The sequence below is a fragment of the Triticum dicoccoides genome, chromosome 5A (assembly GCF_002162155.2).
Source record: "Triticum dicoccoides isolate Atlit2015 ecotype Zavitan chromosome 5A, WEW_v2.0, whole genome shotgun sequence".
Taxonomy (NCBI): domain Eukaryota; kingdom Viridiplantae; phylum Streptophyta; class Magnoliopsida; order Poales; family Poaceae; genus Triticum; species Triticum dicoccoides.
The window spans coordinates 312313449-312325871 of NC_041388.1; the positions used below are offsets into that span (position 1 = coordinate 312313449).

Below are 12423 nucleotides of genomic sequence, written 5' to 3' on the forward strand. Positions count from 1 at the left end.
ACACCTCTGACCGGGGGAGGAACATAACATTATGGGCCTTCCCCCGGTGTTCATTGTCGAAGCCAAGGATGTCGGTGACGGCACGACCATGACCAGCATTGCACGATGATGAACTCCCGCCCCCTTGAGGCCTGGATCCACGGTCTCTTGCTTGTATAGGCTCACCTTGATTTGCTCGAGATCGGGCGTGAGCTCTTCACGGATCCCATACACCCGCACCGACATGAGGCTATCAAGCATGCCGTTATTCGCCTCCAGAAGTTTGCTCATGGAATGGAGAAGCGATTTGCCTGCTCCTTGAGTTTCTGGTCCATGTCGCTGACGATCTTGTAGCGGAGGAGCTCGTAGACAACGCGGCTCTCAGGGCTGAGTTCCTCCATGACTGAATAAAGTGCGTGTGGCTGTGAAGCGGGATCTCCAGGACGAAGGCTCTAAATACCAATTGTGAGCTACTCACTAGATTCAACTCACAAGGACTAGGAATTTCATGGAAGCTTGATCTAGAATTCGAGTTTAGTTAGAAGTTCCACCTAACCACACTCACTTCTATCCATTACAACGAACAAGCCACGGTCACAGTCGTCCAAATCCTAGCTAAAGAAGAAAGACAATGGCTATAAGTAGAGTACAACGATCAACGGGCAGTTTGGGATTGCAAGCCATTGGGGAAGCTTCTTGGCCTTGTCGACTAGGTCCTTGGAACTTGGAACTGGAGCTGTAGCGGCTACGCTGTTGTCAACAACGCTACATTAGGTATCATAGCTTGTTCTTCTCCTTCAATGTTACCGTCCAAATAGGTTTTGGTATAGTAGACACTCGAGTCGTCGTGCCAAGGCCCAATAGGACCAGCACACCGGAACAACAAACGTCGTTGATGAAGAGAAGTGTCGATTAGAAGGATTCAACATGGAGACACACAAACACAGATGAACGAAGACCGGATCCAACTTCAGGAAGCCGCCGCCGTCTCATCTTTCTAAACAGGATATAAACAGTAAACAAACTCAAAAAAACACCTAAAAATAAAGCAAGAGCCCTCCCACCAGCAAGTGTCGGGATCCACCACATCTCCATTGCCCTGAGGCCACAGAAGATAAGTCAGATCAGCGACGACACCGGCAGGAGGCGGGAAAACCCTATATGAGTAGCTTGTGTGGGAGAGGGGCTGAAAACGTGATGTTCCCTCCCCGACATTTCCTTTATGCCGAATATAGCAATGCTATGTCGACAGACACCGGTAATTGAAAAGAAAAAGGAAAGCATAATGGCGGTAGCGAGAGCGGAGAGCAGAGACCGGTCCCTGTTATTTTCGCGAATCGGTTCGTGTTAATTCCAGACGCCATAGGAATAGGATGCATGGACAGCAGCATCCCTCCCAGACGAGGCAGCCGCCGCAGTGCGCCACTGTGCGTGCCGACCTGGTAGGGCACGTGTCCACCGTCGGTCCACATTCATGTACGCCTGAGCTGAGCCCCCAGCTTCAAATCATCATTCAGATAACACACATACGGCGGCCCCACATACGGCTACCATAGAATAAACCAGGCCTATAAATTCGAACCGGCCGGGCGGACATGGTAGTAACGACGAACCAGCAAGACAGCTAGATCACGAGAAAGAAACCTGTAGCGCCGAGCTAGGCGAAGGTCGGTCGAGAGAGATGCAGGGCGGGGTGAGCGCGGCGGGCGCGGCCAAGGAGGCGGGGGCGAACCTGGGCGCGTCGGCGTGGGCGGGCAAGGAGAAGGGCATGGCCGTGGTGCAGGAGACGGTGGAGAAGGCCAAGGCGCACGACGACCCGGCGGCGCAGGCGGAGGCGGAGGCCAGGAAGGAGGAGCGGCTCCTCGAGGTGGAGGCCGCCAAGCAGGACGCCTACCGCCGCAACGCCGCCGTCGCCAAGGACGGCCGCGCCGCCGCCGTCGTCAAGGATGAGAAGGAGGCGGCCGCCGACGACGAGGCTGAGGCCGTCTCCGCCTGACGACTCCTTCGGAAACCACCTCCTCCAGTATTTTCGTTTGTTCGATCGACTGTACGTATTGTATTGTATTGTTTGGAGTGCTGCGTGCATTTGGAATTATTCTTGTGGGAAGAGCTGTTATTATTGGAGATGATGAGATGGGAACAGAGGCGGAGGACGAATTTTTTTTAAGGTGTGGTGAAGTTTTAAGGAAAAAAAATTTTGATGCAAATCAAAAGAGTCAATACACATTACAAACGGAAACCCCAATACAATAAAAATGTAGGCATATTTCAATAGGAAAATAATCTAAAACAAACCAATAATGAAGATTTCAATGGCGTCTAGAACTGCGCTGGTTGGGCATCTTATTAGCTTTTATGCATAATCATCTAAAAACAAAAACTTGTGCGTCCACAGTACACTAGCATGAATGAAAAAATATAGACAAACTTTCCACCATATTGCACAAGGTCGCTACATAAATTTTTATCCATTATGTTCAGAATTACTGTAGTTACTTTAGATCCTGCAGAATTGACAGAAGAAAATTTGCTAATACCCAACAAAGTGGCTGCAATTAGTCCTCTGGTTCGTACACCGGGGAATGACCAGGAAAATTCCCAACTGCCATCGTCTGCTGGAACTTGCTTTTACCGCCATTGAAGCCGCCGCTTGCTTCCTTCGCTGGAGCTTGCTGCGGCAGCCCTCTAAGCCCCCAGCCTGCCGCCGCCGTCAGCTGCCCCCGTCATCAGTCGCCCGCCTGGTCCTCGCGACATGGCCAGCAGCCGCCATCGCGCTAGCTGCTTAGGGTTGCGTCGCGTCTGGGTAGAGTTGGTCGCGTGCGTGCGTGTGCGTTGTGTGTGTGGCCGCTCGATCGAATCAAACCTTTTTTTAGACACTCTCAATCGAATCGAACCTGTTGTGCCTGCCTGCGTGGCCCAACAACTGGATGCGTCGGCCCATCAGGCCAGCGCTACTGGCTGCAGTCGATCGAAACAGCCGATGCCGATCCAGAGTCTGCCGATCGATAGATGCATAGGTATAAAAAAAAATTGCCCCAGAATCAAGGTATGGGGCATCCCCTGCCCACCGGAGCCCTCCGCCACTGGATGGGATTGCTTTTTAACGTGCAATGCGATGTGATCCTTTGGTCGATTCGATTCCGGTGGGCATGTACTAGCAACTCGCTTACTCCTTCACCTGAGCTGCCTACTTCTACTTTGTAGAGTAGTCCTTGAGCTATTTTCTCCAAAATCTAAGATACTAAGGAGAATAAATCGGTAGCGTTCCCAAATTGATTCGTTATAATTGGGTACAGGCCGTTTTAATGTACATATGCCACGATGGTCCAACGATCTGATCGGCATGCAATGCAACCGGTCCCATTGGGTCCAGGAACTCGTGGCAGTGGCAGTGGACACATCACAGCTGTCGCTCTAAAAAAACCTCACGAGCCAGCGACTGCAAGTCGGCGGCTGAAGCATATTCCCGGTCCATTCTGCTAAAATACATAAATGACAAAATTTTATTATTCCCTAAAGAAACGAACTCCTGACAGAATTTCTTCTATCTTTACTAGGTTATAAAGAATATCAAACAGTAGAACTTTTTCTTACAGGCCAGAAGGAACCTCACATATTTTATTTTTTACTTTTCACATATTTCATGAGCATTTGTACTACAGACTGTATTCAGATCGACAGCTAAATTGGTTTGGTCCGCACACTCGCTCCTCAGACAGACTTCTTGTTTGCTTCACATTTTCATCCAAATAACTACTTTCTCCGTTCACAAATATAAGATGTTCTAAAAAAAATTATGAATCAGATTTATATATACATGTTTTAACGGATTTGTTCACTTATCACAGTCCGTACATAGTCCATATTGAAATATCAAAAACATCTTATATTTGTGAACATAGGGAGTAGACATATCAATTAAAAGAGATTGTCATCCGGAAAAAAAAGTTGCTTCAACGTAGCACAACCATGCTAGCGGTCAACTCAACCCATTACCAGGCTATGATCGTTCCAATATATCCTAGTGTATACTCTCACATAACCATTGTAGATAATGACATGAATAAGACATGATTCCAGAGTAATGAAGAGGTAGCGACGTTTCGAAAACAAGAGGTCAAAATGTCCAAGTCTAATCAATCACCATTGCACTATCACTTGTGCAATAACAAGAAGCACAATAGCTCCGCAGAGCAGCAGCTTTACAACACGTTAAGCAGTCCTACCCCAAAAGAAAAAGAAGAGAACAAAAACTGATCGTCTCTCAAAACCAGATGGTTTCAACCTATGGCTAAGTTTTAAATAAACATTAGCAATAAGATTTTACAACAGGACGGGCTTCTAATCGAATTTGTGTATACATGTTCCGGCGATCCATTTATGTGGCAGCGCCTCCGACCATGTGGTCGCCATCAACACCCATGGCATCCGCATAGTTTGCTTGATGCGGGTGCCCACCATATGGCCCCATCCTTCGGCCACGGTTCTGCTCATCTGTTCCCATGAAAACATGACAGGGCATTGCAATTACTACACAGCTACAAGGCATGTTCAACTCATAAAAAATCATGTTTGCGGTGTAGAACGCTGCAATCTTGTAACCGCTAGGCATAAAGGATAGACAGATAGGCTAGCCTCATATCTCCCAAGTAAGAGAGGAACACTATCTACAATTTGGCACATTCTATAAACTGTCCACTGCATTACAAGGATCCTACCTCTCTAAAGTGGAAACTGGGTATAATTATAGTGGATAGTGAATACACTGCAAAATGGTATACAGCCATGACATCTCAAACTGCTCCCCTGATCAGGGTAGTCATCCTAAATTGGAAATTGTCTGGGTGGTTTTCTGCAACATCAGAAAGATCCTCCCATTTTGTCAACAAGCAATGATTTAGTATTTACCACTTTCGCCATCAGATGCCTCAGCAAGCCTTGCTATCGCATCAATCAACGACTGTTCTTGCTCCTGCAAGCATTGCTGGTTAGTCAAAACCAAAGGCCTCCTGATCGAATGGATATCAGTATATATTCCAGCATACCTTCAGCGCTTTCTTTGCCTTGTCTACCTCCAAAGGATCAGGATGACTAACACTGAAGACCCTCTCCACCTATGGGAGATGCATAAGGTTAGTACATCTTCATCATCAGAGAGGCTAGCAAACTTTCTTCAAACTAACCTCTTTTATCAGGCTTTCAGTGTGAAGTATATCAATGTCATCAGAACTTCTCTTCCCAACGCCATTTTGCGAACGTGGAAAGTCTTTCTTCGACACATTCTTTTGGAATCCTCTCCCCCTACCTGTACCTGGTGTGGGCATAACACGGCTAGTTGACTTCTTACCCCCGCTACCTGGAGCACCACGACCTCCTTGATATAATCCTGGGTCCTCGCCTTGCCAGATTATGTCTTCTGGTTTTATCTGTAGTCAGGGCCCAAGGAATTGTCAGCAAAGTCCATCAAACAGAAAAGTTCAGAGGACAGTAGTCATCAAGCGGTTTGGTGCACACACATTGGGACATGTGCACGATACAATAATAACGGGCAAATGCTACCAGAGGACATTAGCCAAACGGATGGCATTTGTTTCACATTCGAATCTAACCATCTTTATATCTGTACCATATGATCTTCATGACTGAATCAAGGTACCAGGTTATGTTCTCTAGAAATTTGACGCGGTTCTCAAGGATAAGTGTTGATATCACAAACTGTTATCAAAATGTTCGCCCGACATTTGGCAAGAAAATGGAGTGAAACACTGACTGGAATGTACTCCTGGTCAGGACACTAGTGGCAATGGGAAAACCGATATCAAATGACCATAATTCTGTAAAATAAAGTTGTCCCTCTTTGCTACACGGTAGGGTCAATAGTCCAGTTACTTATCCCAACAGATCAGTTGCATTACCTTAGTTCACTAATACAGGCCCATTTGACACAAGCATGATGTGTAGGTCTGCATCACATGGCCAAGTTGGCGATTTAAAAAAAAAGGCAGCCCGGTGCATGTAGCTCCCGCTTGCGCAGGGTCCAGGGAAGGGCCCGGCCACTTTGGGTCTATTAAGTTGGCGATGTAACAACAGCTAAAATTGTCTTAGTTCACATCAAGAGTCAAAAGATCATGATGTTCCCTCCCATGTTCCCCGGTAATTTTGTTTTCGGAGCTAACCCTGCCTAACCACGCAATCTTATTCCTCATCATGCTTGTACCTTAACTACTTTTTTGTAAGTCCAATATCAAAGAAAGGAAAACACCAAGCATGAAAATGTGAATAATTATCAGAATGTCCACATAAAAAAGATCGTGTACCTCTTTAAAATCAACCCACTCCCAGGTCTCATTAGCTGTATTTATGTCATAAACTAGCGCATAAACGTCCTGCAATGGAATCCCTCAGAAAATCTGGGGCTTGGATTAACAAAACTATAATCCTAATGAGCTAAAAGCACACCTTTTCCGCATTGTAATCAGTTATAGTGGCTTCATAGAAATTATTATCTTCAGGCCACCGAGACATGACTTTACGACCAATTAAAGGATTAAGATGATGCTGTCCTTGAGAAGGTTCAGGAGCAGCAGGGCGACCAGGAAAGTTTCTGTTCATATGTGGTCCCCTTCCGCTGGGACCTGCTGAAGGTGGCATAGATTTGACTGCAGAGCCCCCTGGTATCTTCTGGCCCTTGGAAGCACATGAAATTCCATCAAAGAAGAGAAAAAAATTGCTTCATAACAGAACAAGCCATCAGATATGTGCTTACTGGTTTTGTCTTTTTGCCTTTAGTGCCTGGCAGAAATCCCTTTTTAGCTGCTGAAGATGAAGGTTGTGTTGGTGTAGCCATCTGCTGTGGATGCATAACAGGAGGAGACGGTACAGGTAGGGGAGGAACGGATTGAGATGTCTTTTGCCTTTTACGGCCAGAGGTGGTAGGGCTAGGCGCCGGGTCATGATGTATAGGCTGAGGATTATTGGGTAAGCTTGCCTGAAGGCCTCCTGTTGATCTCCATTCCCTTAATTTGAATCAAGGCAGAAATTTAGAGTGCTGGGAACAGAAAACATATCAACATTGCAGTGAATAGCACAAATATTTATCTATATTCGACCTTATGCTGCGGATAATATCATCACCATTGACCCTGTTTAGCACCTCCCTGTGTTCTTTGTCGGATACCCTTAGCTCCTTCCTAAGTTCGGTAATCAGACCCTCCTTCTCCTAAAAAAGGCAAAGTTGATCTAAGGTCAGCTTTGAGAAATAACATATAAATTTTCAGCACAAACACCTGAATTAACAGGGACAGGTCTAGCAGTACCAACCCATGTGAGGGCATCAGACTGAGCTTTAAAAGCACGCAGAACTGCACAATACGCTTCTTGCTCAAGCTGTTGAATTTGTGTTTCCATATCGGTCTGGGCTCTAGGGTACGAGCTGGCAGGAGCAATGGCCCTTCCATTACCACTGACAGGAACAATAGCTCTGCCATTACCACTGGCACGCCCGCTGCCTCGTATACTCCTATTATTCGGATTATTCGGATATGGTGGTGGAAGGTCATCATCAGTTCCTGTAACCCACACAAAAGTTTAGGAACCAGCACTTAGTGCAAGTTGTAGAGCTGTTCATATACAAGCTTCGCAACAGGGAAAAAATCACAATTGCTGACATAGTAGCAGAGAGTATTTCACATTGTTCTTATGAATATGACAAATAAAAATGGCCTGTAATGTTCAAATAAATAACATAAATAGAATTGATAAGCATGCTGTTCACTAAGTCCAATGAACCTTGGTGATGTGCCACAAAGGAGTTATATAGATGAATGATGGTTGCATTTCTTTACATTCATGATTTATTTGATAACATGTTCCTTGAATAATATCAATAATGTTGCTGGTTATTGTAAGCTGATCCCTAGTTGATAAACATGCAAGGACAGGTATATGTGGACTAGGTATTGGGTGACGACCATGATTCACAGGTTATAGATATGGAGATATTAAACCAGTAATCCAGACACATGTTAAAGAACATACGGTTGGATTAAACCACCATGACACATCAATATAACATTGTCTTATTCATGTCATCGGTTGGTCTAATATACAATGTGCATCCTATAACCTAGACTTGAGATTGTCGCAGACTCAAGCAGTGGAATCTAGAATGGCTTACTTAGGGGTTACCAAACACTATTCCATAACTGTGCAATCTCGAAGTGACTTCTGGTTACTCGATAAGCATGTTCTAGGCCAGTCAACCAAGATGGAATCTGCGTCTCTGTACAACAAGAAGCACATCTCTGTGCCCTCGAGTTACCAGATCCGGTTAAAGAGTTGCTCTGTACGGGGATTCTGAGACACGTGATTGAGGAAAAAGTGGCCAAGCTATCCAAACAAGGATGGCACATATTCGTCTTGGATTCGACAAATATCGCAAGGGGAAATGCATATAACTGCACTCTGTGAGTGTTCACCAGATATGATCTTTATGTATACTTGGAAGTTGGCACGTCCTACTAGGGGCCACTACCAACTATTGGTCGAACAGGAGCTCTCCGGCCATGTCCAAAATACATGAACCTAAAAAATGTTGCACACTTGGCAAGAGCATGATCGAACGAAGATGCAAATTATGTACAGGGGTCTTCTCCATGTGCTATTTCGCCCATACTTACAAGGATTTCGTGGAATTTCAATAAAACTGAGGGAAATTTTGGCATTCAAATCACCCGAGCCATCCATCCACCGGGCATGGAGTATATATAGATCAAACAAGGCAGCGTGCAGGAGAAAGAGGGGTCCCCACATGCACAGGGGTTTCACATGGGCAGGCCGACTAGGGGTCTTCTCGGTGTGCTGTTTTGCCCATATTTCTGAGGATGTCGTGGTATTTCAAGAAAACTGAAAGAATTTTCAGCATTCACCCGAGCCATCCATCCACCCTCGCATTGAAAGCCATTGCCAAGCGACACATGGTGTTATTACCCCCAAGTGTGGATACCTTGGAGGGGTTGCTGGCTTGCTATTGCGATGCTAGGGCAATCCTCTATTTCCTAGATGAACCACTAGGAGGTAGTACGACTGCGGCCACGGTGACATGCTATATTGACACTGCTGATATCACTATGTGCTTCTTGTGTAATCCTGTGATCTATAACTTGGGAGTGGTTCCGTATAACTTTTCTGAAATTATGGTAAAGCACACTACTATAAGCTATGGAATGTGCTTCAAGGAGAGATATGTGTCTCTTGTGTGTTCCTTGTACTTCATTTTGTTCGTCATAATCTCTATGAACTATTACTGTAGTTGTGGTGCAAAGCGTAACTGGTTGTGTCTCGATGTCTAGGGCTCCCAATCAGGGCCTAAACACATTCGAACTACAGGGAACGGTCGTAAATGGTACAAAGTTCACGCACATATATACCCACAACGACTTGAGCCAGAGTCGCCATAAAACCCTGCCCGCGTGCAAAGCTCCAAAATTTCTCCACGCAAGCCCCAAGGTAACCCTAATGCTAGCCTGCCATCACGCAATCTCAGACCTAGCTCGAACCCCCGAACCCGCAAGAATTTGCACCCATAAACCTACCAGGCACCCAAAAACGCGACCTTTGGCTACCCCCATAGACAAAAACCCCTATCCCTCCCCGAGCAATCCACGTCCAGTGGGAAGCAGCTCAAGCAAGCAAGAACCCTAGAATTCGAAACCCTAGCTAGCACGGGGAAGCGGAGCCGAGCAGCCCCGCCCAAGCCCCAACTCACCGCTGCTGTCCGAGGGCCCGTAGTTCATGGCTCGGCGCCGCGCGGCGCGACCACCCCGGGGGAGACGCGCGCGAGCTCCGGGCGATTTTTGTCAGGACCTGCAACCACGCGAGGAACGGGAGTCAGCCCTCGCCACTGCGACGCCGAACGCGGGGCCTCCGGGCGGCGAGCGGCCCAGACGGCCGCGGATCCGAGGGCGGCTCACCTCCGGCGCGCGTGGAGGCGGCGGAATCCGGCGAGATTTGGGGGGAGGCGAGGTGGTGGTCCGACCGAGTGGGGAAGAGGAGGTAGTACTGCCAAGTATGGGGATTCTTTCTCGCCGAGAGAAAAAAAAAACAGGGGGTCGAAGAGAGAGAGGAAAATAAACGAGGGGGGGAACGAGAAATTGGCGGACGTGTCGCGGATCTTGTACGCGTGGATAATCAACGGCTTACGGGAGTCATCGCTCACTCACTCGTCTCCCTCGGGACAGCGGCAACTTCCGGTCCGATCACAATACTCCCTCCGTCTATTTATACAAGGTATCTTTCCCTCGAAAAAGAAAATACAAAGAGACTATCCCATCCTTTATAAAAAAATAAAAGCCAGCTAATAAATAACTTGATTTTTTGTGTGAAAAATCTTTTGTGTTCCGAATTACTCCCTCCAATCCATATTAATTGTCGCTCGTTTAGTACAATTATACAAAATAAGCGACAATTTAATGCTTAATATGGATCGGAAGGGGTAGCTAAACATGTTGTTGTACTCTCTCCGATCCATATTAATTATCGTTCATTTAAAATTTTTTCTGTGGCTAGATGCGATATTTACATTAATATAAGTATCCTTGCATGAGGCAAAAATTTCTCAATTCTTCTTCGGCTTTGTATAGATGTAACTTTCCTTTTGAATACTGGTCTTGTATATAGAAATGAAAAGAGTATATCAATCTGGAGATAGAGGATTGCAAGAACATGACTAATAGTTTAGCTGTTGATGACCAATAAGTATAGGGCATTATGACAATCTTTGAGGGTGGAATTTCATTCAAATTTATTGACTCAACACAAGATGAGTAAAAGAATATTTATAAATCTTATTAGTTGAGTTGTCAATTCAACCACACAGCTTGAAAGTTATTTCTCTACAGCAAAGTGTTTAGTAGCAGAGTAGTATGATAATTTGATAGTAGCGGTGACAGTAGCAGTAGCAGTTTTGTAATAATTATAACAGTAGCAGCAACAATACTAACTTAACAAAGACAATATGAGCAAAGTATAGGCATTGGATCAATTGATATTTGTATGGTGATATTCATCATATAACAGTCACAACCTAGAGCGACAAACAATAGCTCATATTCATCAATTCAATGTAGGGATGTATTCCATATATAGTCATATGTGCTTATAATAAGAACGTGTATAACATCTTTTGTTCTATCTTCCTGTGGCAGTGGAGTCCATAAGGAAATTTAATTGTAATTAAGGCCGATAAATCGCGTGTGGACATGTAGCCATGCGAGGTCCATATCAACACCACTCGTTCCTATGTGATTCGTGCAACATAAACACAGCGAGCGCGTATAACGTTTTACAACGACCGTAGACAAGCTCGTATAGTTCGGGTATTACCTCTATCCCGTCCAGCATATGGCCCGCAAGGCAGGCTCACGCATTGAAGCTAGACCTGTGCACCCACCCAACGGCTGGCTGCACCACGCGGAAAGGAGACACGGGTTAATTAAGCGTCAGCGGTCAACCCCAACGGCTAGCTGGACCCTTTGTCTTCTTAAACGTCCGGCGATATTGTTTCTGCTGCCCATTCTTCTTCTCCATTTTTGAAAGCCTCGCCGGAGCTCACAAGCATATGTTCATACATGTCTCAGCGTAGCTCCACACCACACCGCCAACCAGTTGCCCCCGCTCCCTCTCATACGCTGCCCCAAACGCAACGCAAGCTACATAATCTGGCATGTCTCAGGAAAGGAAGAAAACCCAGGGAGTCATTTCTACAAGTGTGAACTCCATGGAGTAAGTTTCTCAACACCCTTTCCATCCGTCTTCTTCATTCTGGGCTAATTTCTTCGTCTACGTCAGAGCATGAAGGATGCAATTTCTGGAAGTGGGAGAACAAGTACATATAGTACTTCAGTTCGGGGCCATCTGATTTCGCATGCATCGGTCCATAGCCACGTCCCGCTTCTCGAACAGAATCAAACATTGGTGAAGAACATTTTCATCCTAGGCCTTGTGAACCTGCTGGCCATGGCCATCATCTTCATGCAGAAACTCTGAAGCTTAGGGCCTCTGCGAAGGGAGTGCGGCAGATTTCATACGTATTTCTTTTACTTTTGCATGTTTTGCATGCATGTATCTGTTAGTATGTGTTGCTTTTTCATATGGGCAGACAGTTGGCTTATCAATAATACATCTCCAACGGTTGTGTGAATGTAGCCCCATCATGGCAAGTCGTATTTGAGCTATACGTTATTAACTGAACCGTGACCACGAGACACACTGCAAAACAAATGCAAATACACACTGACGTCATTAATGCTCTGCGTTACGTGTGCACCACAATCACCAGTGGACAAGAGTTTAATGAGACCCAGTCCCCCCTGCGCGCATTAATTCGACGCTGCTATCCTCCAGTCTGATCATGACACCCAGCATGAATTAATTTGCCATCAACAC

General features: G+C 45.9%; 2 protein-coding genes and 1 long non-coding RNA gene across 5 annotated transcripts; 2 read left to right on the top strand and 1 right to left on the bottom strand.

The window, feature by feature from the left end:
* Window positions 1-1524: 1524 nt before the first annotated feature.
* On the top strand, window positions 1525-2146 carry LOC119301188 (neurofilament light polypeptide-like). The gene has a single exon (XM_037578107.1). It carries the CDS (start codon window positions 1661-1663, stop codon window positions 1973-1975), a length of 315 nt encoding a protein of 104 aa, XP_037434004.1. The 5' UTR covers window positions 1525-1660; the 3' UTR covers window positions 1976-2146.
* Window positions 2147-4053: 1907 nt separating this feature from the next.
* LOC119301187 (protein EMSY-LIKE 3-like) lies at window positions 4054-10103 on the bottom strand. 3 transcript variants are annotated; one of them, XM_037578105.1, is made up of 11 exons: window positions 9951-10103; window positions 9746-9843; window positions 7300-7547; window positions 7089-7198; window positions 6746-6995; window positions 6439-6660; window positions 6297-6365; window positions 5163-5405; window positions 5025-5093; window positions 4888-4951; window positions 4054-4473 (listed from the first exon to the last, which is right to left on the bottom strand). In XM_037578105.1, exons 2-11 carry the CDS (start codon window positions 9771-9773, stop codon window positions 4358-4360), a joined length of 1419 nt encoding a protein of 472 aa, XP_037434002.1. In that variant the 5' UTR covers window positions 9774-9843; window positions 9951-10103; the 3' UTR covers window positions 4054-4357. The 3 variants fall into 3 exon arrangements, with proteins under 3 accessions (XP_037434002.1, XP_037434001.1, XP_037434003.1); XM_037578104.1 differs by having other exon boundaries at window positions 6439-6666; XM_037578106.1 differs by lacking the exon at window positions 6297-6365 and having other exon boundaries at window positions 6439-6666.
* Window positions 10104-11537: 1434 nt separating this feature from the next.
* LOC119297260 lies at window positions 11538-12178 on the top strand. Its single transcript, XR_005145596.1, has 2 exons — window positions 11538-11760; window positions 11827-12178. It is a non-coding gene; the product is annotated as an uncharacterized LOC119297260 (long non-coding RNA).
* Window positions 12179-12423: the final 245 nt, after the last annotated feature.

What these genes read in the sequence shown, in the direction of transcription:
- LOC119301188 (XM_037578107.1), top strand. Translation starts at nt 1,661, where the DNA reads ATGCAGGGCGGGGTGAGCGCGGCGGGCGCGGCCAAGGAGGCGGGGGCG.
- LOC119301187 (XM_037578104.1), bottom strand. Translation starts at nt 9,773, where the DNA reads ATGAACTACGGGCCCTCGGACAGCAGCG. An exon ending in GATATTATCCGCAGCATAAG is followed by an intron (nt 6,996 to 7,088) that starts GTCGAATATAGA and finishes ATTCAAATTAAG; the next exon opens with GGAATGGAGATCAACAGGAG. An exon ending in AGTGGGTTGATTTTAAAGAG is followed by an intron (nt 5,406 to 6,296) that starts GTACACGATCTT and finishes CCCTGACTACAG; the next exon opens with ATAAAACCAGAAGACATAAT.